Below are 26,621 nucleotides of genomic sequence, written 5' to 3' on the forward strand. Positions count from 1 at the left end.
GACTAACAACTCTATAATAAAAAGCCTTTTCGGCAGTCACTGCGATCTGAACCACAGAATAGAGCAGCTCAGTCCAGGGGGACGCGTACTGAGGCAGAAACCAGCAGCAACGTGGGGTTCAGACACAGAAACCAGAGATGAAGACAGTTCAACCCTGATACATGTCCCCCGTAGTAAAAGATTAATAGATTCATTTTCTACATGTTTAAATTGTAATATATTGGGATTTTTTTGTAATTAATTAGCATTACTGTGAGTCTCTGTTGTTGTGATGATGTGTACGAGATGGAGGAGTTCATGGAAAGGGTATTAAATATTAAATAAAGGATTTGCACTGGCCTCTGTATTTGACATGCATGCATATCCTTGGCAGCAGTTAAACGTGGTTGAACCTTTTTAATGCTTGGAAAACATTGCAATGTTTAGACTGAACTTGTTTTTTCTCACATTCCCTTTCTGTCCCTCTACCCTCTGTCTCCCTCCCTTCCTCCCCCCTCTCTCTGTGTAGATGGAGCAAGTCCCTCCCTATGATGTGGTGCCTTCCATGAGACCCATCATTCTAGTGGGTCCTTCCCTCAAGGGCTACGAGGTAACAGGACTGGGGATTGGGAGGGTGCTGCACTTTGAAATGACTCCCACAGTAAAAGCACAGCAAAGTGTCACAAAGCACAGTAAAGCAAGCATGGTACAGAGAGGTATGGTAAAGCATATGGAAAAAAGAGACAAACCATGGTAAACTCTGGTAAATGCCTCGAATAACCATGGGAAAAGCATGGGGAAGAACTGCAAAGTACCCTGGTAAACTTTTATAAGCATGCACTGGGTGTGTGCCTATACTGGGAGTGAATCCATACTGGGGTCTTCTCTCAAGAGATACAATACGAGGAATCAAAAAACAGCTCAGCCCATCACGTCTCCTCTCCCCTTCCTGCAGGTCACAGACATGATGCAGAAGGCTCTGTTTGACTTCCTGAAACACAGGTTTGAAGGCAGGTGAGATCAACACTGTGTGTCAAGAGACCTGTCTATAATAATGATAGTGATAATAACAATAATAACTAGAAGCTGCAAGCAACTTCATGACTTCCATGGAGGTCTTGTGAAATGTAAGTATTTCGATTGGTTGCCATTCACTCAGTTGTAGACATTCATTTTTTTTATTTTTTTTTTTACAAACTTGACATTAGTAGTAACAACAATAATAATAATAGTTTTACATTTGACTTTAAGGAGAGGTCAAAGGTCACAGGCAAAGTCATTTATGGATAGAGCTTACATGTGTTCCTATCTGTGTTCTATAGTAACCATGAACCTAGCTGCACTCTGTAAGGAGTTATAAGCTAGTTTTACATTTGACCTTAAGGAAAGGTCAAGGTCAATATCAAGGTATTTTAGAGCATACATTAATTCCCATAGACCTCCACTACTCAGAAGTTTCAAGAGTTTTTGTTCAACGGTATTCATTTTATGCACAATATATGCAACTAGAGCAATGCTGAAATTTGATTGGCCCACGCCAGCCATGTTTTTTACTGTAGCAACTTCATTTGGGCAAACTTTAAAGAAAGGCGTACTTGGATCACGTATGCCAAGTTTTGCTTCGGTCAGATTAGCGGTTCTGGAGAAGAAGACATTTGTGTGTTAATTAGGTTGTCCAACATGGCCGCCATACCACTGAACCAATCAGCTTCATTTCGAGCACCGTGTGTAAATTGTCTAAAATTTGTCCTAAAATCCAGTATGGCTGCCAAACCATGTGACCAATCGCGTTCATTCAGCTGTGGACATTAGTTCCCATTGGCGTCTACTCTGTGAAATATCAAGAGTTTTCGTGCAACAGTTTTCATTTTATGCAACTTTTAAGGTTTTGTTGGTGGTAAGAAAAATAATAATAATAATCTTAACAACAACAATAGGCTTCCAAGCCCACATAATCATAATAGTAAAGATGATAATAATGCTAATGATTATAATAATAGTAATAATGATGACAATGACAACAATGAATCATTAACAGCCAGCCCCCCTGCCTGTCTCTGTGTCTGTTTTAGAATATCAATCACTCGGGTTACAGCTGACATCTCTCTGGCGAAGCGCTCTGTGCTCAACAACCCAAGCAAGCACACCATCATCGAGAGGTCCAGCACGCGCTCCAGCCTGGGTAAGAAGGGACCCCCAAATACTGACCCTGAACCATACACACTGACCCCCCAAAACACCATCATCGAGAGGTCCAGCACGCGCTCCAGCCTGGGTAAGAGGGGACCCCCAAATACTGACCCTGAACCATACAACTGACCCCCCAAAACACCATCATTGAGAGGTCCAGCACGCGCTCCAGCCTGGGTAAGAGGGGTCCCCCAAATACTGACCCTGAACCATACACACTGACCCCCCAAAACACCATCATTGAGAGGTCCAGCATGCGCTCCAGCCTGGGTAAGAGGGGACCCACAAATACTGACCCTGAACCATACACACTGACCCCCCAAAACACCATCATCGAGAGGTCCAGCACGCGCTCCAGCCTGGGTAAGAGGGGACCCCCAAATACTGACCCTGAACCATACACACTGACCCCCCAAAACACCATCATTGAGAGGTCCAGCATGCGCTCCAGCCTGGGTAAGAGGGGACCCACAAATACTGACCCTGAACCATACACACTGACCCCCCAAAACACCATCATCGAGAGGTCCAGCACGCGCTCCAGCCTGGGTAAGAGGGGACCCCCAAATACTGACCCTGAACCATACACACTGACCCCCCAAAACACCATCATCGAGAGGTCCAGCACGCGCTCCAGCCTGGGTAAGAGGGGACCCACAAATACTGACCCTGAACCATACACACTGACCCCCCAAAACACTTGTGCAAACAGAAAGACGTTAATGCCATCAAGAAGGAGAGATGGATTTCAATGTTTTTTTTTTTGTCTCCAATTATTAATCTGATTCCTCAGTCTTCAAAGCTGGTCTTATCACAGCGGGGAATCTGCACACCTCCTTCTCCCGGCCAATCAGCAAACCCCCACTGTTAACAGCGGCCAATCACAGCAGGAGATCCGCACACCTGCCTAGCTCCCCCCTCCCCCCCTGTGAATGCGCAGCTTGTGGAGATCAGTGTCTGATGATGTCACAACCACACAGAAGACATGCCCATAAAAAAAATAAACTAACGGCTTAATTTCTGTTAAAAAATATTGTTAGATTGAAGGTAGTGTGCTTTGGGTTTGCTAACTCTGTCTCTATCACCTTGCTTAGCTGTCTGTATAAACTGAATCTTCCAGTTCAATTCAATACAATACAATGCAGCTGATTAATAATGTAATAACTGAATGGATTTGAAGAGATCTGTAGACACAGCAGCTTGTACATGGAGTATCTCCATTGAACTACAGCAGCTGGTGCGCATTATCCATACAGCCGTGTGTGAATGGGCCATAATGACTTCTGTAGTTTACCTTTTTACATAATTAATTTGACTATTTCTAACAATATAATAAAACCATTGTTCTGTTAAACAAAGGCTAAAGAGAATTACTGTATTAAGGGTGCAGTGAGCAGGGTTAGCTGTATAGTCCAGCAGTCACAGTGAGCAGGGTTAGCTGTATAGTCCAGTCACAGTGAGCAGGGTTAGCTGTATAGTCCAGTCACAGTGAGCAGGGTTAGCTGTATAGTCCAGTCACAGTGAGCAGGGTTAGCTGTATAGTCCAGCAGTCACAGTGAGCAGGGTTAGCTGTATAGTCCAGTCACAGTGAGCAGGGTTAGCTGTATAGTCCAGTCACAGTGAGCAGGGTTAGCTGTATAGTCCAGCAGTCACAGTGAGCAGGGTTAGCTGTATAGTCCAGTCACAGTGAGCAGGGTTAGCTGTATAGTCCAGTCACAGTGAGCAGGGTTAGCTGTATAGTCCAGTCACAGTGAGCAGGGTTAGCTGTATAGTCCAGCAGTCACAGTGAGCAGGGTTAGCTGTATAGTCCAGTCACAGTGAGCAGGGTTAGCTGTATAGTCCAGTCACAGTGAGCAGGGTTAGCTGTATAGTCCAGCAGTCACAGTGAGCAGGGTTAGCTGTATAGTCCAGTCACAGTGAGCAGGGTTAGCTGTATAGTCCAGTCACAGTGAGCAGGGTTAGCTGTATAGTCCAGTCACAGTGAGCAGGGTTAGCTGTATAGTCCAGCAGTCACAGTGAGCAGGGTTAGCTGTATAGTCCAGTCACAGTGAGCAGGGTTAGCTGTATAGTCCAGTCACAGTGAGCAGGGTTAGCTGTATAGTCCAGCAGTCACAGTGAGCAGGGTTAGCTGTATAGTCCAGCAGTCAGTGGTTAGCTGATTATACAGCACACATGATATTTTTCCACACGTTTGCACACAGCAGAACAATGTCTGTTTGAGTATCGGACCCGGGTTCGACCTAGTTCTGTTCAGTGTTTCTATTTGCACAGGCTGTCTGAGTCTCGTTTTTTCTTTATTTTTTCATCCTCCCCTTCTCCTTCCTCTCCTTCTCCTTCTCCCTTTTCTGTGCCCCCTCCTTTTCTGACTCAGATGCACTGGGTATGTATCCATCTAAATATAGGTGTCTTTCACACTTTCCATTGTGCCTGCCCCTGCCTCCCTGCCTCTGCCTCCCTGCCTGTCTGCAAACATGTCACTACATCGATCCTTCTAAAAACTAAATTATTAAAAGAAACTCTGTTGTCCTGTAATAGCCGTAGCCTGCAACATGAAAAACACTGACAGTTTCTTCCAGTTTTATCCCCAAAACACTGTTGAAGGCACTAGCCCAAACGCTTGTCTGCTTGACTCAGTTTCATCTCAGTAATACTGATGAAGCGAATTAGTGATTGAGAGTTAGAGAATAGCTTTTAAAACCTTGGAAAGCAGGCCAGTACTCCCCCTCTTTCTTCTCTCTCTCCATCACTCTCCCGCTCTCAATCATGTGCTGTCCCGACTCTCCTCCTCACAGTCATTCCTAACTCAAACTCATTTTTTAAATGTGTTAACCCTAGTTATCGCTGCCTTCCCATGCTTTCACTTTCTTTTAATTAAAATCTAATTCAGTAAAGAGCAAAAGCCCAATAGCATTTTTTGCAGACACTGAAGTTGTGGCTGCTGCACTGAGCAGCTTATCAAATCAGACTCACTAGAGCAGTGGTTTTCAGCCTGTGGTACTCTCCGGCAGGTGTTTTTTATGACGATATGATTCACACCCTCGTAATGTATCTGTACCACTGAACCACAGAGAAATGAGAAATTGTGATGAGAGGTATTTGTTGTGAACTTTCAAAGTTACTGATGGGGAACCAAAGCAGCCACTCTGTGTTGTCAAATAATTAGATGATGCCGTCACATTTTCAGTAAGAAAACTGGTTGGAATGGATGTAGGTTTGTTTCACAGCAGCCGTTTAAGATCGCACATCGTTACTGGTACACTTGGTGGTCCCTGCTGGAAACACTGGTACTTGAGATGAAAAGGTTGGAAACCACTGCACTCTGTGACTGTGTCGTGTTAAAATATTGATTGATTAATCGCATGGTATCGCTTAACTGCGGTATGTCACATAAAACAGACGGACAGCTCCTGCAGTAAACACCTTGAAAACCTGCTTTATATTTATCTGCTGCACCTTTTCACAGCATATTTCTTTCCTTTTTAGTGTCCTGTTATGCGTGTTGTGTTTGATTCTCTGTCACTGTTTCTGCTTAGATCAACAATGAAGAGATTGAGAAAGACTTCTAGTCGAGTTTAATTCAATCATATGTCTTATTTTGCCATGCTTGCTAATACCAGCAGTAAAAAACTGCTGGAAAAGGCTGGAGAAAGCATATCAGTGTTTTACACTGACGCCTGTGCAAAACTGACATGCTGTGTATAAGAAGGGCAAATAATGATGTAGGCAGAAACACCATTAGAAAGTCACAGCACACGTGATATGCATAAGTTAAAGATGACATGCTGTGAAAATGTACTGTCCCGCAATCCAATTAAAAAATGTTTCGTTTGTCTAGAGAAGCGTCTGTCTCTGAGTCCTGTCATGGCCTGTCAGTTCAGTTCTTCATGCATTTTGTTTTCTTCATGAACGTTCTCGTTTACCGATGGTTTTGCTGATCAATGGGTCCAGTGGAAAATGATATTGATCAATTATTGGTTGGTCTTGCCAGGCTTGCATGATGAATTTAACAACAACTGTGGTGGAATGGCGGAGGTACAGAGTGAGATTGTGTGAGTGTGCGTCCTTATAAAAGTTTCCCACAGTAAAAGCACAGCGAAAGCATGGTAAGGCACAGATAGGTATGGTAAAGCATAGGCAAGCATTGTAAAGCACAGAGAGGTATGGTAAAGCATAGGCAAGCATTGTAAAGCACAGAGAGGTATGGTAAAGCACAGAGAGGTATGGTAAAGCATAGGCAAGCATTGTAAAGCACAGAGAGGTATGGTAAAGCATAGGGAAGCATTGTAAAGCACAGAGAGGTATGGTAAAGCACAGAGAGGTATGGTAAAGCATAGGCAAGCATTGTAAAGCACAGAGAGGTATGGTAAAGCATAGGGAAGCATGGTAAAGCACAGAGAGGTGTGGTAAAAAAGCATGGCAAACCTTGGTAAACTGGTAAGTGCACGTATATCCATGGAAAGAAAGTCGGTGCGTGTGTGTGTGTGTGTGTGTGTGTTCACAGCAGAGGTGCATAGTGAGGTGTGTGTGTGTTTTGCTCTCTCACAGCGGAGGTGCAGAGTGAGATCGAGCGGATCTTTGAGCTGGCGCGGACCCTGCAGCTCGTGGCTCTCGATGCTGACACTATCAACCACCCTTCCCAGCTCGCCAAGACCTCGCTGGCACCCATCGTGGTGTACATCAAGATCGCCTCTCCCAAGGTAACACTGAGCCCCAAACACTGCCCTCAGGGGTAGGTTAGTGCAAGCAGACCCCTGTAAAAAACGTTCCTCCCAGACAGCAGCTACGTGAACAGCACCTAATAGTAAAGCTACCGTGATGGGGAGGCTTATTCATTCTGTCATGAGGAGTGCGATCAGTTCATTCAGAGCAGACTTACCAGGGGCCTGAGTGTTCAAACTCCTGCCACCTACCTGGGTGGGGTTAAGGCTGGTTCATACTTCAGTTGTGCGACCATCGCTGAGGGTGATTTCTTGTCTCTGGTTGTGCGAATATCTTGCATAACAAGAGAGATTGACTGAAGCAGCGTTTAGGTAAGGGATAAACAGCAAGTGTTGAATCTGCAAAAATAATTAGGCACGAGAAACTGGATTATTTTCTTAGCGATTCAACACTTTGAGTTGTTTATGACACTTAAAACATTTCTTCTTAATTGATACTTATTCGATAACGAGATTCAATTGATTGTTGATTTGGTAATTGGGTTTGGTTGTTGTTCTTTTGTTACGCTCGGTCCAAACAGTTACAATGTTTGTCTCTCATCTTGTGGAAATGTTGTCATGAGTTCCTCAGAGTTTGAGTTTGAAATCCCATGAAAGTGGCATTAGAAAAGTAAAATGCAAGAAACAGGACTGTGAACCAGGAGCAGAGAGTAGAAACATTTTGATCGTTTTGACAAACCTGAAACAGGTAAAGCCAGGAAACAAATGCAAAAGCTGAGTTTTATTCTAACGTCAGTGTAAGTGATGGTGAAATTGCTGTTGTTCCTGAACCTGTCCAGAGGAAATGTGAAATAAAAATAAGAGGAGGCTGCAAATTGATTTTGTGGTAGAATTTCAGAAGAGCGATACATAGGACCCCTTTACCCTGGAATGTGGGTGGAAAAGGAGGCTGTGTAGTCCAGTGGTTTAAGAAAAGGGCTTGTAACCAGGCGCTCCCCGGTTTAAATCCCACCTCAGCCACTGACTCATTGTGTGACCCTGAGCAAATCACTTAACCTCCTTGTGCTCCGTCTTTCGGGTGAGACGTAATTGTAAGTGACTCTGCAGCTGATGCATAGTTCACACTCCCTAGTCTCTGTAAGTCACCTTGGATAAAGGCGTCTTCTAAAGAAACTAATAATAATAATAATAAAACAATTAACGTAGTTCTTGCTGTTTAAATGAGGGATGGAAAATTACGTGATTTTCATTGCTCAAGTCTTGTGAGCATAAGGTTCGGCTTTCGGACATAAAAAAAAAAAATGTGTACAGCTTTTTAGCGTGAGAAGGCGATTTACCCCCCTTTAAAGTGATACAGTGTTTTAGACACAGACTTCCTACAGCGTGAGGAATGTGCAACAATATGAAATGCTAAACTGAAATCGCAAGCCCTTCTCTAAGTGTTACTTTTTGTACTACTAGAATTAACGAATTGTTGAAATGATTGTTGCGGAATAAAGTGTGGCTTCGTTCAGCACTATATCTGCACAGCACTCCCCTTCTCTTCAAAGCCACAGCCACTTTTAGTTAGAAGATCAAAGAGTAACGTCACAAAAATGTTTTAAGTGGCGTTTCCTGCACAGTGAGGGCTGCTTAGGGTTTATTAGTGATTCAGTTTGTATTGCAATGTACTAGTGATGTACTGGTAATGTTAAAATTTAAATAGAGTATAGTTTACATTAGTGCAAATTATACTACTAAAATACAGTATAAGATGTATTGGTGATATACTGCTGATGTAGTGAGTGTTGCAGATGTATTAGTGATGTGATGGTTGGTGTCACACTGTGTGATGTGAGGGGGAAGCTGACGGTTCGCCCCCTGCGCTCTCTCTCTCTTTCTCTCTCTGTTTCTCTCAGGTGCTGCAGAGGCTGATCAAGTCCCGGGGGAAGTCTCAAGCCAAACACCTCAACGTGCAGATGGTAGCAGCAGACAAGCTGGCACAGTGCCCTCCCGTGAGTACAGGCACAGGCACACGCAAACACGCACATGCAAAGACACGCAAAGACACGCAGACTTGCACAAACTCCCACACATGCACAAACAACTTAATCTGAACTCTTCCGCTGTTTTCCAGCAGCTGCTGTTGTAAAGATGATTAATATCACAGTATTAGTGTTACCCTGTGGTAACACTAAATGCTGTGATAATAATACTGTGCTTGCTGTATGGCAACAGTGCCTATTCCCTGGCATGCTGTTTTCTCCCTGTCTTGGCTTAGAAACCATTACAATAAAGCTGCTCCTCTGACTCACATTGCTGGTAAAAGCATCTCTCTCTCCCCCTCTGTCCTGTCCGCTGCAGGAGCTCTTTGACATCATCCTGGATGAGAACCAGCTGGAGGACGCCTGCGAGCACCTGTCTGACTACCTGGAGGCGTTCTGGAAAGCCACGCACCCCCCGAGCAGCAACCCGCCCAACCCTCTGCTGAACCGCACCATGGCCACCGCTGCGCTGGCCGCCAGCCCCGCCCCCGTCTCCAACCTGCAGGTCCAGGTGCTCACCTCGCTGCGCCGCAATCTGGAGGGGCTGTGGGGGGGTACGGCGGGGGTGCACCAGGAGGAGGAGCACGTGCTCTAGGAGGGCCGGGGGGGGGGGGGGGGGGGAGGCTCGTACAGACACAGGCTCCACGCTCAAATTGCATTGCAGCTCAAGCCAGTCCACACGCCTCACTGTGAATCAGACGCTCTGTATAAAGCACAAGGAGGAACAGAAACTGTTACAAGAAACTGTTATGAGAACTAGCATCAAAATATATATATTTTTCTTAAATCAGCACATTTACAACAAATTCAGATTTCACACTGGCACGCTGACACAGCGCTCTGGATCTGTATTGTACAGCACAATCAGATTTCACACTGGCACACTGACACAGCACTCTGGATCTGTATTGTACAGCACAATCAGATTTCACACTGGCACACTGACACAGCACTCTGGATCTGTATTGTACAGCACAATCAGATTTCACACTGGCACACTGACACAGCACTCTGGATCTGTATTGTACAGCACAATCAGATTTCACACTGGCACACTGACACAGCACTCTGGATCTGTATTGTACAGCACAGTCAGATTTCACACTGGCACGCTGACACAGCGCTCTGGATCTGTATTGTACACCACAATCAGATTTCACACTGGCACACTGACACAGCACTCTGGATCTGTATTGTACAGCACAGTCAGATTTCACACTGGCACGCTGACACAGCGCTCTGGATCTGTATCGTACAGCACAATCAGATTTCACACTGGCACACTGGCACACTGACACAGCACTCTGGATCCGTATTGTACAGCACAATCAGATTTCACACTGGCACACTGACACAGCGCTCTGGATCTGTATCGTACAGCACAGTCAGATTTCACACTGGCACACTGGCACACTGACACAGCACTCTGGATCCGTATTGTACAGCACAATCAGATTTCACACTGGCACACTGACACAGCGCTCTGGATCTGTATTGTACAGCACAATCAGATTTCACACTGGCACACTGACACAGCACTCTGGATCCGTATTGTACAGCACAATCAGATTTCACACTGGCACGCTGACACAGCACTCTGGATCTGTATTGTACACCACAATCAGATTTCACACTGGCACACTGACACAGCGCTCTGGATCTGTATTGTACAGCACAGTCAGATTTCACACTGGCACGCTGACACAGCGCTCTGGATCTGTATCGTACAGCACAGTCAGATTTCACACTGGCACACTGACACAGCACTCTGGATCTGTATCGTACAGCACAGTCAGATTTCACACTGGCACACTGACACAGCGCTGTGGATCTGTATCGTACAACACAATCAGATTTCACACTGACACTAACACAGCGCTCTGGATCTGTATTGTACAGCACAATCAGATTTCACACTGGCACACTGACACAGCGCTGTGGATCTGTATCGTACAACACAATCAGATTTCACACTGACACTAACACAGCGCTCTGGATCTGTATTGTACAGCACAATCAGATTTCACACTGACACACTGACACACCACTCTGGATCTGTATCGTACAGCACAGTCAGATTTCATACTGGCACACTGACACAGCGCTCTGTACCTGTATCGTACAGCACAATCAGATTTCACACTGGCACACTGACACAGCGCTGTGGATCTGTATCGTACAACACAATCAGATTTCACACTGACACTAACACAGCGCTCTGGATCTGTATTGTACAGCACAGTCAGATTTCACACTGGCACACTGACACAGCACTCTGGATCTGTATTGTACAGCACAGTCAGATTTCACACTGGCACACTGACACACTGACACAGCACTCTGGATCTGTATCGTACAGCACAATCAGATTTCACACTGGCACACTGACACAGCACTCTGGATCTGTATTGTACAGCACAATCAGATTTCACACTGGCACACTGACACAGCGCTCTGGATCTGTATCGTACAGCACAGTCAGATTTCACACTGCCACACTGACACAGCACTCTGGATCTGTATTGTACAGCACAATCAGATTTCACACTGGCACACTGACACAGCGCTCTGGATCTGTATCGTACAGCACAATCAGATTTCACACTGCCACACTGACACAGCGCTCTGGATCTGTATCGTACAGCACAATCAGATTTCACACTGGCACACTGACACAGCACTCTGGATCTGTATTGTACAGCACAATCAGATTTCACACTGGCACACTGACACAGCGCTCTGGATCTGTATCGTACAGCACAGTCAGATTTCACACTGGCACACTGACACAGCACTCTGGATCTGTATTGTACAGCACAGTCAGATTTCACACTGGCACACTGACACAGCGCTCTGTACCTGTATCGTACAGCACAGTCAGATTTCAGTTAACTGCGGTTTAGAGGAATCTGCTGCACGTCTCAGGCTGAAGGCAAAACCCATCTTGTCACTGAATACTTTTCAGTGCATTTAGTTGAGATATAATGAAATGGGCATTAGGGTTTGGGTTTCGTTAAGCCCCTCTGCATCGGAAGTGCTCTCTGCCTGCGACTTACAGACAGACTCATAAGACAGAGAGCCCAGCAGCTAGAGACTGATCCCCCCAAGCACCGACACTAACTCTGCAGGGAGAGGGGAGATCCCCATTGCATAGCATTGAATAGCAGTTCCCTGAGCTTTTCCCAGGTTTTACTATTAACCTGTAGTCCATGCCTTGTTTACACCGGATAAAACAAAATAAACTTATCAAAACAACTTTTTGTGCTGTGCAATGGGAAGTTCAACCCCTCTCTGTCCATCCAACTAATAAAAGAAAAAACTAATACAAAAAAAATAATAGTGTTAAAATAGTGCAGCAGCCCGTGTGAAGAACAGCCCTTGTATTGTGCTGTGGCACGCCCCTTATAAAGTTTCCCACAGTAAAAGCACAGCACAGCGAAAGCTCAGTAAAGCATTGTAAAGCACAGAGAGATCTGGTAAAGCAAATTTTAAAACTTGGCAAACCATGCTAAACTAAAGGCATAGTACAAAACTGCAAATGTACCATGCTCATTTACTGTGGTGGACTTTTCTAAGGGGCAAACTAACCAGAGAGCTGTAGTGTACGAACTGCCCCTCTGGGCTTCCTTCAGAATCACCCTGTACATACCACAATACACGGGACGTCCCGTACGTCATCAGGCAATAGCATACATTCTGCCCATTAGGATGTGCTCTGTTCAGTGGGGTGGCCACACCCCGTCGACTATCTGCACCACACAGCAATCTGAATTCCTTCCTCTTTGCTTAAAGACATTTCACAGCTGAGAGAAGCAGAGACTGCTGATATTAACAGCTATGCCTGGTTATGGGACACCTTGTAAATACTGTATGTGTATATCAGAAGGGAGCTGCAGTACCCCTGTGTGAAGTGATGAAAACATTATCAATTATATATTTTTAGTTGTGAATGTAGTTGTTTTTTATATAGAGAGAATGAATGCAGGTTTAGCACAAAGGCTACTATATATCTTAACATCCCATTAGGTTTTGGGTTCACACCTACCTCATTAGGGCAAAACAAATCACCCCTTTTAAAATGTCTAGGTTTACCTTTAATTGTAACATTTCATCTATAGCCCTCCTTGTTGTAAAATTATTAATACCAATCACATTAGTGTCAGCTAGCCAGAGCAGGATGCCTGTTTTTGTTTGTTTGAAGTTTAAAACACTGGAACATGTCAGCGTTTCCCAGATTGAACTTGGAACTCGTTAAAAAGAAATAATAATAATCTGTGTATAAATATATATATTATAGACTTTCCTTTCTGTAGTAATACACTGAAAAAGGCATTTGTCAAAACATTTGTCTGCTAGACTTTTACATTTCTTCTACTTGCACCTTTCTTTTCAATAGAGATCTGGGAAAACCACTGAGATGTATTTTTGACTAAACTAAACTAACTAACTAACTGTGTGTCTGACAGGAGCGTGTGTTTCTTTGTTTTTTCTCCTCCTATAACCCCCCGACGCTGCATGGTGTGCGTGTGTGCTTTGGTTTTGCGCTGGCTCCCTCGCTGGCCCTCCAGGGCCCCTACCTGGTGCACGGGGAACAGCCTCGGCTCCGAGACGCGCCTCTGTCGGACCGGGCCGGGCTGCGGGAGTTCCAGCCCGACCCAGGCAAGCAGCAGCAGCCCTACCTGTGCGCTGTGAGGACCGGACGGGGGGGAGGCAGGGGGCTGTCTCGCCAGGACACCTTCGATTCGGAGACCCAGGGCAGCCGCGACTCAGCCTATACCGAGGCAGGGGACTTCTGCATGGACATAGAGACAGACCCCTACGAGGATCCGGAGCCCTACGGGGGCACGCCCTACCGCATCGCCCAGCAGAGACACCTCCACCTGGGCCAGCAGCAGCGCCAGGCCTCCTGGGAGGACGAGGGCGCCGAACCGGACCAGGAGAACCTGAACCGGGCCCACCTGCACAGCCAGCAGGGCCGGGTTAAGACCAGGGAGCGTCAGAGGGAGAGGGAGCGGTACTGCCAGAACCTGGAGCTGCAGGAGCCCATGATGGGTCGGAATCGCAATGAGGGGGTGGAGGAGTGGGGGAGGGATGTGTACATCCGCTAGGCACCCCGGTACTGGGACTGAACCCAGAGGACTTCCCCCCCCCCCCCTCGCTCCTCAGCACTGACTAATACAGCAGTCAGGGCAGGTAGAGAGGGTGTAGGAAGGGAGTCATAGTGCATAGAGAAGGGGTAGGTGAGGGTAGGCAAGGAGGGAGAGAGAGAGAATGATTGAAAGTTCAGAACATGTGGTGTTCAGAGAATAACCTTTTTTCTTTTAACACAACAAATCCTTGTAACCTGATCCTATCCCCGCTCCCCACCCCACTCCACCCTCCCTTCATAGAGCCTTGCTTTCCAGAGCAAACATGAAACATTATGAGGGGAAATATTTCAATCAAGTTTTACATCACACTAACTGCAAGTGAGCCTTACAAGCATCACAGTTTACAAACCCCAGACAGCCATGCCATTATTATTATTATTATTATTATTATTATTATTATTATTATTATTATTATTATTATTATTATTAATGCTGAGACTGCCACTGAATGCTCTGCAATGCAATGAAGTAGGAATCCCTTATTTTTTTGTATTTCCGGTCTTATGAAGACTCCCTCCTAGGCTAAAGAAGCATGCAGGTCCCTGATTTTATATTTAGTTGTATTTATTTATGTGTGTGTGAGGTAGGGAGGAGTAACAGAGAAATCCTTTATGTATTGTAAACCCTCAAAAACAATCAGCAGTGAGGTGGAGTTGCTTAGTGTCCCGTCCCACAGCTGCCAAACTCCCCATCCCCAGTTCAGTGGGGAGGCCCAACAACTTTCACCTGACTCAGTCCTGCCCGCGTGCAGGACCTCTATCCTGCCACAAGAGGGAAACACAAATCCTTTTTGCTCAGAATGGATTTTTACTGGATCTTGCTGTACAAGAGTTATGTTTTTTTTCACCAATCAGAGGTAACGCAGCTCCTAAACTCCTCCCACAACAGTTTGGAATTGTGGGCTTTGTAGTTTTTAAAGCTCAGCTGCTACAGGACTACAGGGCTGTACCTGCAGAGCTCCCTGGTCAGATAAATGTACAGGGTTGCCGAGCGGGGACAGGCCTGTCCAGTGTTACTGTCATCTGGCCTATCTGATTGTCTGTTGTGCTAGTGTCCCCTGATGCTGGATCTGTCCTTGCCTTTTGGGTCACTTTCTAAAATGCCGACCGTGCTACAGCTCTTCAGAAATCAAGTTCAAACCTGCACCCAAGCCGGTGTCAAGCCTTTTTAGACGAAACAAAACAGAACCACTTTGGATTTCTACCCTCTTTGGATACCTTATCGTGCCGTATTGTAACAAGTTTCTCCTTTTTAAAAAATAAATCTTAGTTTTTTGTGCTTTTTAAAAAAAAAAAAAAAAAAGAAGAATTTAAATTGAAAAAATAAATAAATAAACAAAACCAGATGTCTTTAAAAAAACAAAACCCAGCAGAGGCGGGAGGATGAGTTTTGAGTTTGTTTGTAGTTTTTTAAAAGCCCTTTTTGAGTGCCATTAAACACATCGTGGAGAAACACAGGAGCCAACTTCACAGTGCCTCAGTCCCTCACAGGGTTAAAAACCGCTGTGCAGGAACAGAGAGAGGAGAGAGGGAAGAGGAGAAGTGAGGGAAGAGGAGGAGAGGGTGGGAGCGATCAGTGCCCTTCAGTCTGAACCTCTCTCTCTCTCTGGATACTCTCTGGACTGGACTCACAGTCTCAGACCCGCCTTGTTCATTACAGTGGAGACGCACAAGCGCTGTCTTCAGGAGGCACGCTGAACTGAATGTGTCCCAGGCTGATCTACAGTGACAGCACAGTCCCGACTCAATGTTAACAGACCCTTCAATATTAACGGCACCCCTCTGTTAACACCACATTGTCTGGCCTTAGCGGAATCGATAAAAACAGAAGAGGAGGAGGAGGAGGATAAGAAGTGTTATAATGAAATCCCACAGCATGGAAGGTGACATTTACATTGCATATTATTGTGTTTAAAAACTTTAAAACGAGGGGAAAAGAAACAACGACCTAGGAACCGCAACTGTTTCTTTTTCTTTAAAAAAAAAAAAAGATGAATTCTTTAGGTGTTTGTTAGTTTAACGCATTACTACCTATACTAAGTGGGGTTCATATCTGTGCAACAACTTATTTAAAAACAGTTTCTGAATAGTCACCAAGTTTGATACCCGATGCAGCCCATGTTACCCTGTTTGATGCAATCACAGCGAGTACCGCGGCAGTACTGTCTGTCGTCTCAGTCCAGTAACAAGACGTTTACAGCGCTCCGAGAAACAGGCTTTAAATGAAGGGCGAGTTAAAGAGGACCAAGCTCTTTACCTCAGGAGTTACTCTTAACAGCAAAATGAAATACGTGATAATGTGGTGATCTGAGACGGCTGGTTTCTTTATACCTGTCGATACGTTCTTGAAAAGTTTTCTATACAGTAACTCCTGAGTTAAAGGCCTGAGGCACTGGATAATCTGGTGCCTCTTTACCTGCCTGTATTCTTTAAGAGAAGCAGGATTGCAAGACCTGGAGTCATGTGGTCATCCCGATAAAGGAGGTCAGGTTTGAGCCTCAGTATGAATCTCCCTGCCCGTATGTAGATATCTAGAATTTGGTGTGATCTACAGTTATCTATATTGGATACATCAATACATACCGATAGCAACAGTGTCTGCATCGCCAGCTCACCACTCAACCCTTCAGAACTCGGAACTAACCAGGTCTCTGTTTTCCGACAACTTACTAAATTATTTTGAAAATTGTCATTTCAGTCTTTCCAGTCCGCTTTCCTTAAGCATGTAGGTTTACCCACGCCCATCGGATATATAGCCAGCGTGTTTTAGTTCTGATTAACGTGGGATAAGTTCACACATGAAGTGTAAATAATAAATAAGTGCCTGTCCATTGTTTCTGAGTGCATGTTGTGGTCAGAGCAGAGCGCTCCTGTTTAATATTCCGAGAGCTGGTGACCTGGTCTGTTCAAGCAGCCTGGAGGATGAGTAGCTGGGTGTGGATCCCACCCCGCGGGGTATCACTGATTCCTGTTCGGTTGCTCAACCCCATATTCCTCAGAATGGAAGATGTGATCTGATTCCCTGTGTGTGAGATTTGTCAGAGTGGGGTGCGTATATGTCCTAGTTAATCAACCCATAACCAATACAAATTCCAGTGTACCCTTCATAAGCAAATAGCAAAGTGTGATCCAGGGAAAGCATGATTCACCAGCAGCCAGGAGCTCCCATAGATACTGCAGGTCATACCTGCTGCTGCTGAATCGACTGTGCTTTTGCACTGGAAGATTTTGATTTTTGTACCCAAGAAAACAAACGCCAAGCCAGCAGTACAGCTGGTGTCTTACAAGTCCCAGATCAGTCCCAGATCAGTGCTGGGCTGTGTGGATTCCTCCTCTCCTCCCCCCCGGTAAATATACTGCACCCAGACACACAACACTCACCATGTGAAAACAAACTTGAATCGTGCTTGTGCTGAACAAGGGCTTAGACAGACAAACAGGGATTGTATTCAAACTGCATTCAAACTACTGTATGTAAAGTCAAAATTCAGGGGTCACTAATTGGGGTGTGGGTCCCCCTTCCCAGGTACCCCAGTCGGTGACCTCTGCTTTGTTTTGTAAAGGTGCAGCTGCAGCACCCCCTTTTCACGAACGCACAGACACCATCTGCCCTCGGAAAAGGGAGGCTGCAATTTCAGATTCTTATTCAGGCCTGCCAGACAGAGTGCGCACACACACACACACTCTGACAGGTGTGTGTGTGTGTGTCTCAGTGTGTGTGTGTCAGTGTGTGTGTGTCGGTGTGTGTCTCGGTGTATGTGTCTCAGTGTGTGTGTGTGTCTCGGTGTATGTGTCTCAGTGTGTGTGTGTCTCGGTGTGTGTCTCAGTGTGTGTGTGTCTTGGTGTGTGTGTGTCTCGGTGTGTGTGTGTCTCAGTGTGTGTGTGTCTCAGTGTGTGTCTTGGTGTGTGTGTGTCTCAGTGTGTGTGTGTCTCGGTGTATGTGTCTCAGTGTGTGTGTGTCTTGGTGTGTGTGTGTCTCAGTGTGTGTGTGTCTCGGTGTGTGTCTCAGTGTGTGTGTGTCTTGGTGTGTGTGTGTCTCAGTGTGTGTGTGTCTCGGTGTGTGTGTGTGTGCGCTCTGCCTTGCTCTCATATCTCCAGTGCCAATGTTGCCAAAGTGCCGTTCCTTTTTGCCAACTTCTACCAGGACTTTACTAAGAGCCTGAAAGAATAGCCAGCCTTCTGGGCTATATATATATATATATACAGATATAGAGAGGGATATATTTATACAGTATATATCACATACAGTGGCCAAGTCAGGATCAGGCAGGGACATGTTCATGGCTTTTTGCTCTGGTGCAGAAATATTGTGCACCGTATTGTGTAATGCAGGACTTGTAAGAAACCAAACCAAACCAGTATCTTCTTTCCTCTGATTATCACAACAACACTGTCTCAAAGCCCCTATCAGTGTGTAGATCATTCGCTTCTCCAGACCTCCTTCTCGTCTCTTTGAATTGACCCCTCAAGGCAGTGGGTCTGTAGATAAGCAGGGTACCCAGCCTGGCAAACCTGAATCAGGGACTTGAGAGAAAGCAATTGAGCTAATGAGAGGCAAGAAAATGGTGGTGATGTTGTTTTTAATGGATCTAATTTAAGAGAATTAGATTTATGAGTTGTTTATTTAAAGTGTATTATTATTAATATTGTTGTTGTTGTTATTTTGAGATTGTATTATTATTTGGGAAAAATTATTATTTCCATAGATACCCTTGTGCTTAATTTAAACTACTCAAGTTCTACAAAATTATTATTTGGGGAAAAAATACTTCATAATCATGTGGGAAGCAAAAAGCTTTGGTGTCGTTTCTCCCGGGTCTGCTTTCACCTCTGAGCCTCCCTTTCCTTTAATTACTGCTGAAATAACCCTCCTGAGGTTCTGACTTTGACCCAGAAGAGACACTGCCAGCAGATCAACCGATTTGACTCAGAAAAAGAAAGAAAGAAATACTCGGCTCTCAAATACACTAGGACCCTGTTTTACATGTAATCTCATCAGTGTTTTACAAGACCTGTGACTTTGTATAATTGTTTGGTGTAAAGTACCGAGAAGTGTAAACAATCACATATATATAAAATATTTAAGGAATTTATTTAAATGAAGAAAAAAAAGATTTTTTTGATGCTGTTTTTTTTTTTTTTCTCTGGGAATGTTGGAAAACTTGCTTCAGTGTTTGTACAATATTTCTAATTTATTGAGATGGTGACTGTATTAAAGCTGGAAGCTGCTCTGAGCTCCGTTATATTAAATACTCTGGATGTGTTTCCATCAATCTGACTCAAGCACACCATCTGTTATAACCCATATAACAGAGTCTGGCAGTTAAAGCATAACAAATTGTAATAAAGCACAGTAAAAGCATAGGGAAGTATTGTAAAGCACAGAGAGGTATGGTAAAGCATAGGGAAGCATTGTAAAGCACAGAGAGGTGTGGTAAAGCATAGGGAAGCATTGTAAAGCACAGAGATGTATGGTAAAGTATAGGGGAGCATTGTGAACCACAGAGAGGTCTGATAAAGCATAGGGAAGCATTGTAAAGCACAGAGAGGTCTGGTAAAGCATAGGGAAGCATTGTAAAGCACAGAGAGGTCTGGTAAAGCATAGGGAAGCATTGTAAAGCACAGAGAGGTATGGTAAAGCATAGGGAAGCATTGTAAAGCACAGAGAGGTGTGGTAAAGCATAGGCAAGCATTGTAAAGCACAGAGAGGTCTGGTAAAGCATAGGGAAGCATTGTAAAGCACAGAGAGGTCTGATAAAGCATAGGGAAGCATTGTAAAGCACAGAGAGGTCTGGTAAAGCATAGGGAAGCATTGTAAAGCACAGAGAGGTCTGGTAAAGCATAGGGAAGCATTGTAAAGCACAGAGAGGTATGGTAAAGCATAGGGAAGCATTGTAAAGCACAGAGAGGTATGGTGAAGCATAGACAAGCATTGTAAAGCACAGAGAGGAATGGTAAAGCATAGACAAGCATTGTAAAGCACAGAGAGGTATGGTAAAGCATAGGGAAGCATTGTAAAGCACAGAGAGGTCTGGTAAAGCATAGGGAAGCATTGTAAAGCACAGAGAGGTCTGGTAAAGCACATTAAAGAAACATGACAAACTGGTAAATGCAGAGTATAACCATTGGAAAAAACATGGGGGGAAAGCTGCAACATTACTGTGGTAAATAACTTTGATAAGTTTAGTTATACAAGAAGCAGCTCACATCACCTGCAGCCATCCTGCTTACAACCTGCACCCCCTCTATGTCACACGATCCACTCCAGAGTGCACAAGGCCTGGAGCAGTTAGCTGGGGATATTACATATATATATATATATATATATATATATATATATATATATGGACAGAGACGTGCTCGTGAGGGCCCCTGCAATACCTTATTTAAAAATTTTGAAAACTGAGGAAAAGGCAACCATAAAAAAGAAAGATGTGAATGTAAAAGTTTAAGTATAATATAGTCTGTAAATATCACAAGAGCATTCTCTCACCAGTACAGTATACTGTCTGTAAGAAGACCCCTTGGGCAACTTTTGCGGACCCCCAGGGATCCCCAGACTCCAGTTTGATAAAAAGAACTTGTCTAAGGAATGGAAGGCGCCCCATTGAAGAGGCGGGAGACCGACCAGCTGTCGAGGAACGTGACGTCATCCCTCACGGAGAGGGGAGGTAATGGAACACGCACCTTCCACCAACGACAGGTCATTTTACTGATACATCACCACCACCCCACCTCTCATATCTTATACATAAATATGCTGTATAACTGTATAATAGCTATTTCATTTAGTTTACAAGGCATGTTGAATGGTAACACAGAACTAGAAAACATGAAAACAAACACAAGTGCGCCTTTTAACTCTATAATGGAGAGGAAATGGGACAGTCTGCCAACGTCTACTTAGCTGAGACACAGAAACTCATTTCACTGAGGCGCATTGGAACCCTGGACTCAGGAAAAAAAAACACACACACACACACACACCACCTCGCTCCTACCAGTACATTTAAAAAACAATAATACAATTAATAAGTGGTACAGTCAATCCTTTACCATTGGTGTGGAAGCACCTACCCACTGAGCTCCTACTGCCAGCCCTCTAGCACATGTCAGATATTCTATTTTCAAAACACGTGTGCTACACGTTGTACCTGCCACTGATATATATAAAAAAAACAAAACAATACTACAATAACATCTTCTGTCCGGCTAAGAATGTCATACTCTAGTCAACCCCCTTCCATGGAGTTTGCTGGTTATTATCTTTTCAAGTGAATTGCCGAAATAAACACCATAAACTACCGCTAAATACGGGTAGATTCTGTACTGTGAAAGTAGCGCCATCTAGCGGGCCGGATGAGACATTGCCCTTACGCTGTCTTGGTCCCAGCATGCAACAGAGGCAGAAACTGAAGTGGAACGTTCCATTTACTCAACAGATAGGTGAGGCTCTTTTTCTTTAGCCTAGGTGTTCTGTTATACTAACGATTTTGGAGTTTAATAAAGTCGCAATATAATAGCCAGACCTCTTTAATAAAATGTATTTTAGCCTCATCGTCCTTGTGCTTCCCAGCCGTGTGTGTGTTTCAGTGAGTCCCTACCTTGTTCGGCGTAGTGGGATCTCCCCGCCCTGATAATGGTAGATTCCGGTCGCCTGCTAATTCTTTCTTTTCTCTCGTTCAGCAGCAGCCATGAGGTAAGCGCTCCTGAGGCTCTCTGTCAAAAAACACCAAAAACCGGCGAAAATCCGCCCTAGACCCGCAGGGACCGGCAAACGGTTCTCGTGGGCGTTAAATTCCGCCGACCCAGCAACTCAGAGCTGAGAAAATGATTTTAAAAAGTGAAATGTTTTGTTTTAGTACCGCGTCAGTGCAAGTGGCTGCCATGTTGTCGGCCCGTCACGTACCTTCGCTCACACCGCTCTGTAATGGCGGGACGCGCTTGGGGTTTGGTACTGAAGCAATTCCGTGTGTAGGGTGATGTTTTGACCCCGTTGTTTTAGTTCCCCGGTATATCTTCACGCAAGTTCACACATGGTCTCCCTGAATCAGGTACGCGCTAGGCCGCGGCGCAGTCGGTCGGTCTGTCAGAATAGAAACACATTCACAGGACGGTTTCGTGTGGCAGTAGATTCAGATTCATGTTTTGATTGTAAATGTGTGTTTTATAAGAAGACATTCGTCCCTACTTATGTTGTTTAGATACCAGTACGTTTGAATTGTTTAGCTCCTGCATTTTTATCAGTGGTAATTTGCCATAATATCTGTGCTTGACGCATGTTGCAAAAATTATATATGCACACGAATTTGTCTCTGGTGAGTATATTGTGTGTAAGAACACCCCTTGGACTGAGATTTTAAAATGTTGTGTATGTAAAACTTACGTTATTTAAAAGTAATGTTATACACGTTTATTTTTATTAAGTTTAGTATCACGGTCCTGCGTTCACAGTGGCATGTTTCTTTTAGCTATTATTATTATTAATAATAAATAATAATAATAATAATAATAATAATAATAATAATAATAATAATAATAATAATAATAATAATCATCGTTTGTACAACTTTTGTAATCCAATGTGGATTTTCTCAACTGGCAATCTTGTAAACGCTTATTTTACTCAAATACTGTGCTGTGGAAATAAATGTGACCGCAGTGTCACACTGAAGGGAATGTTCAGTTGTGTGCTCCTTCGATTTTTTGGTTTGTATTTTAGTTTCATTATAACGGACCAGCTTGTCAGGTGAATTTTCACTAACTTTGACCAAAATAGATTCTGGTCTAGGGGAAAGTTATATGATAAGTTACTGGCGACAAAACGAATATATAATTGATTCTCAATACTGGTGGTTCTAGTAGATTTGTAGTAATTAGTTCAGGCTCTTACCACAGAATACACCTCCTCAGATTCCTGTGGGTAGTTTTGCAGTAGTTGTCTTGAACTGTAAATATGCTTGCTAAATTTTCTCGTTATTATTTTTTTATACAAACTTCCATCGACAAAGTATTGCTTAAAAAAAGACTAGTTTCAGCCGGAAGTGTGTTGCACGAAGTCTACGTTTCTTTTGTTTCCTCTTGGTGTTGGTTTTACCTCTGAAGTTGATTGGATGCTTTGTGTCTGGTTTGACAGACCCTGATTCTCGCTAATCTTGGATTACTTTGCCTCTATTCACGCTGGTTAGTCCAGCGCTAGTGCTGACCAGGGGTTTGTGGAAACAGTGGGCAGAGTTATGCTATCACCCTACTCTGCAGCAGGGCTGGAAATGAGACCCACATTGCATAGCAGTTTAATCCACTCCTGGTTTTACTAGTTGTTTAAGACGCACCGGAGCTTGTTACCTACACACTGGGGCTAATCCAGCTCGTATCAAAACCAGGAATGGGTGAAACTGCTGTGCAGTGGGAGTCTTATTTCCATCCCTATTATAGAGCTGCCTTGCCCAGGCTGGCACAGTATCTGTAGGGTTGGGGATGGGAGGGGGGTTGTGTGTGCGGCAGGCTGGCCTGTCCTTGTACTTTACTCACCGACCTGGATTGTGTGTTTGTTTTTTTCCTCCCTGGTATGCACAGGCTTCAGAAGCGGTTGGCATCAAGCGTCCTCCGATGTGGCAAGAAGAAGGTGTGGCTGGACCCCAACGAGACCAATGAGATCGCCAACGCCAACTCTCGTGAGTACAGCACCCCCCACACACACACACCCAGGATACTGCCGCAGAGCTCCAGACTGCACCCAGTCCTGCGCACTCTTTCATGGTTTGATTAATCGCTTATTTGTAAATTCACTGCTGGGCCATGTTGACAGTAAACTGCTCTGGAAGTACTATATTTTTCCTGCAAGGGCCTCTTCATTAATTCACTACTCGGTATTTTTTTTTTTTTTTTGGTGTAACATCAGGTGGCCCAAATGAATTCATTCATTTCCTGAATTCATTTTATACAGGAGTTTGACAAGCTGTCCCTCACTTTTTATAACTATGTGAAAACTCCTGTTAGTAAACCTACAGACTCACAGGTGAGGCTTATTCATGCTGTGATGAGAATCTGTTCATTCAGAGCAGGTTAATCAGGGTCCTTTCTCCTGCCCTGAAATTGTCCTAGTATAATACTGTTCATTTCAGCCCGTACAGGTTAAGATCCTGTAGTAGAGTGGTGTAGATATTACAATATTCCTCTGATTACCCAATTGAACCCCTAATCGGGTATTTGATAGACTTTGATGTTGTGTACCCCTGCAGTATCACTTGTTGCTCCCAGATTCTCTCTTCATCCCTGTCTTCATACACAGCCTCTTGCAGTTCATGACGTTGATCTGTCGTGTAACATCTCATCTCCCCTCCTCTCCTCACAGGCCAGCAGATCCGCAAGCTGGTAAAGGATGGGCTGATCATCCGTAAGCCGGTGACCGTGCACTCGCGCGCTCGCTGCAGGAAAAACACGCTGGCGCGCCGCAAAGGCCGGCACATGGGCATCGGTGAGTACCGGGGGTGCAGACAGCGGCGTCTTTACCATGCGGGACGTTTCACTTTGTTAAATAGTAATTCAAAGCCCTTTCAAAAACTTCCTTTACACACGGTACAAATTCTAGTCTTGGATTTTCAATGGCATGTATTGTAGTTCGCATGCAGCTTGCGTATTGGTACAAATTGATTCCAGTATTAACATGTTGCTTTTGATTTGAACTTGAATCTTAGTTTAAAATTTAAGAATATGTTTTTTTTTAAGTTTTAAATATTGGCTACAATGGCAAAAAAAACTTAATAAAAAACCACACGGTCTCCAGCGCAGCTCAGAACATGCCATATTTGACAAGATCAAGAAGGTAACGTGTGCGGAGTATCGCAGTACAAACGTGACCTGGGTAGATGCTGAAATGTAGCATCAGTATTTGCTGTATTGCAGTGCAGATATTTCAGGGCGGAAGAGAATTCCCGAACCGTCCAGCTGGTTCTGAGCAGCTGATTGATCTCGGAACTTTCATCAGGTCTTTTTAAAAGATCCCAGTGATTCAGCGTGACTCGGTACCAGCACACCAGTATCCTGAGCAAATCTCTCTCTACTCCTCTCCCCCCCCACCACCCTCCAGGTAAGAGGAAGGGTACTGCCAATGCCCGCATGCCGGAGAAGCTGTGCTGGATGCGCCGCATGAGAATCCTGCGCCGTCTGCTGCGCCGCTACCGTGAGTCCAAGAAGATCGACAGACACATGTAAGCAAACTGGGTCGCTACAGGGCAGCCCATCCGCGTGCAAGGCTCTGTTTCCACACCACAGCACCCATAACCCAGCTGTCGGAGGCAGTCTCGTAGAGTCTGCAGATTTCATGTATTCATTCTTTAAGCAGGAATAAACCCATTGGGAGGCCTTGTTACAGTGGGGTCCTGGCAAGAGAACCTAAAACAGACAACAGGAATTTCACATTGCTCCAAGATCATGCGTTCAGTCGGGGATCAGAAACGTTTACACTCCTTTTTTTAAAACAAATGTTATCTCGGTCATTGTGCTACGTTTAGCTGATTTGGGTCATTTTATCCATTTCCCCCGCAGGTACCACAACCTGTACCTGAAGGTGAAGGGAAACGTCTTCAAGAACAAGCGCATCCTGATGGAGCACATCCACAAGCTGAAGGCAGATAAGACTCGCAAGAAGCTCCTGGCGTGAGTCCCCTCCTGATTTATATAGCAGTGACCGCACCAGACCTGGGGTCCATTACCATTCTAATTGTGTAACTTGTAATTACAATGGATATGAACCTTGGCACACCTGTGTAATTGTACCATATAACTGATTCGATTACAGTTGTGATCCCATTTGTTTTGAAGAGAAGTTTTATATAGTGTAAATGTATGTACTTGTAACTAATTGCAATCTAACAAAACCGCATTGCAACTGCAGTTTCAGCAAACAGTTGTGCTGTAATTCTAATTGAGCCCAGGTCTGGACAGTACCCTCCTGATGCACCCAGCCTGGGTCTACGGTCCTTCCAGTACAGCCAGCCCGGGGGCCACTGAGAGCCCAGGCAGCCAGCCAGGCTGGGCCAGTGTGTCAGGTCTCGAAGATAAACTAAACAGCAAAAGGCTTGGGCTATGCTAGTTTATCAGATTAATCTATTCAAATGTAGCAGCTACAGGGTCAGGCCTTGGCACCGCACAGTCCTGGATTGTGATCTGCTCTGTAAATGTAGATGAATTGCCAAGGGTGGTTTTACACTTCAATAAACTGCTTGAGCAGCAGTGGGATCAGGCCTCGTCAGTAATGCTTGAATTGTGTGTGTGTTTTTTTCTTTTTGTTCTCGCTCGCTCACTCACCCCTCCTCTCTGCCCCGCAGTGACCAGGCCGAGGCCCGCCGGTCCAAGACTAAGGAAGCCCGTCGGCGCCGTGAGGAGCGCCTGGCCGCCAAGAAGGAGGAGATCATCAAGACTCTGTCCAAGGAGGAGGAGACCAAGAAATAAATGCCTGTCCTCCCCTGCCTGCCACAATAAAGTGTACAGAAAGAAAGAGCCCTGCGTGTCTGTGTCTCCTTGCACTACGCACACACTCTGCTGATCTGCAACCTGAATGTGGAGAAACATTTTCCATAGTTAATAATTTGTGTTAAATTGTATATTAGTCGTATGATG

General features: G+C 44.7%; 2 protein-coding genes across 7 annotated transcripts in view; both read left to right on the top strand.

Annotated features, from left to right (window-relative positions):
• LOC117434894 (voltage-dependent L-type calcium channel subunit beta-1-like) overlaps nt 1-19,250 on the top strand; it is a 39,417-nt gene extending 20,167 nt beyond the window's left edge. For all 5 annotated transcript variants that reach the window (XM_034906781.2, XM_059003326.1, XM_059003327.1 and 2 more), the window contains 7 exons: nt 509-589; nt 935-993; nt 2,052-2,161; nt 6,715-6,866; nt 8,726-8,821; nt 9,171-9,362; nt 13,420-19,250. In XM_034906781.2, the coding sequence (XP_034762672.2) occupies nt 509-589; nt 935-993; nt 2,052-2,161; nt 6,715-6,866; nt 8,726-8,821; nt 9,171-9,362; nt 13,420-13,959 (1,230 nt within the window). In that variant the 3' untranslated portion in view covers nt 13,960-19,250. The remainder of the gene's footprint in view (nt 1-508; nt 590-934; nt 994-2,051; nt 2,162-6,714; nt 6,867-8,725; nt 8,822-9,170; nt 9,363-13,419) is intronic.
• A 2,379-nt stretch (nt 19,251-21,629) lies between these two features.
• Nucleotides 21,630-26,501, top strand: LOC117435076 (large ribosomal subunit protein eL19-like). Of its 2 annotated transcripts, XM_034057997.3 has the most exons (6): nt 21,630-21,699; nt 23,577-23,674; nt 24,355-24,477; nt 25,090-25,210; nt 25,548-25,658; nt 26,330-26,501. In XM_034057997.3, exons 1-6 carry the CDS (start codon nt 21,695-21,697, stop codon nt 26,451-26,453), a joined length of 582 nt encoding a protein of 193 aa, XP_033913888.1. In that variant the 5' UTR covers nt 21,630-21,694; the 3' UTR covers nt 26,454-26,501. The 2 variants fall into 2 exon arrangements, with proteins under 2 accessions (XP_033913888.1, XP_033913887.1); XM_034057996.1 differs by lacking the exon at nt 21,630-21,699 and having other exon boundaries at nt 23,569-23,674.
• The last annotated feature ends 120 nt before the right edge of the window (nt 26,502-26,621 follow it).

This window comes from Acipenser ruthenus, chromosome 28 (assembly GCF_902713425.1).
Source record: "Acipenser ruthenus chromosome 28, fAciRut3.2 maternal haplotype, whole genome shotgun sequence".
Classification (NCBI taxonomy): domain Eukaryota; kingdom Metazoa; phylum Chordata; class Actinopteri; order Acipenseriformes; family Acipenseridae; genus Acipenser; species Acipenser ruthenus.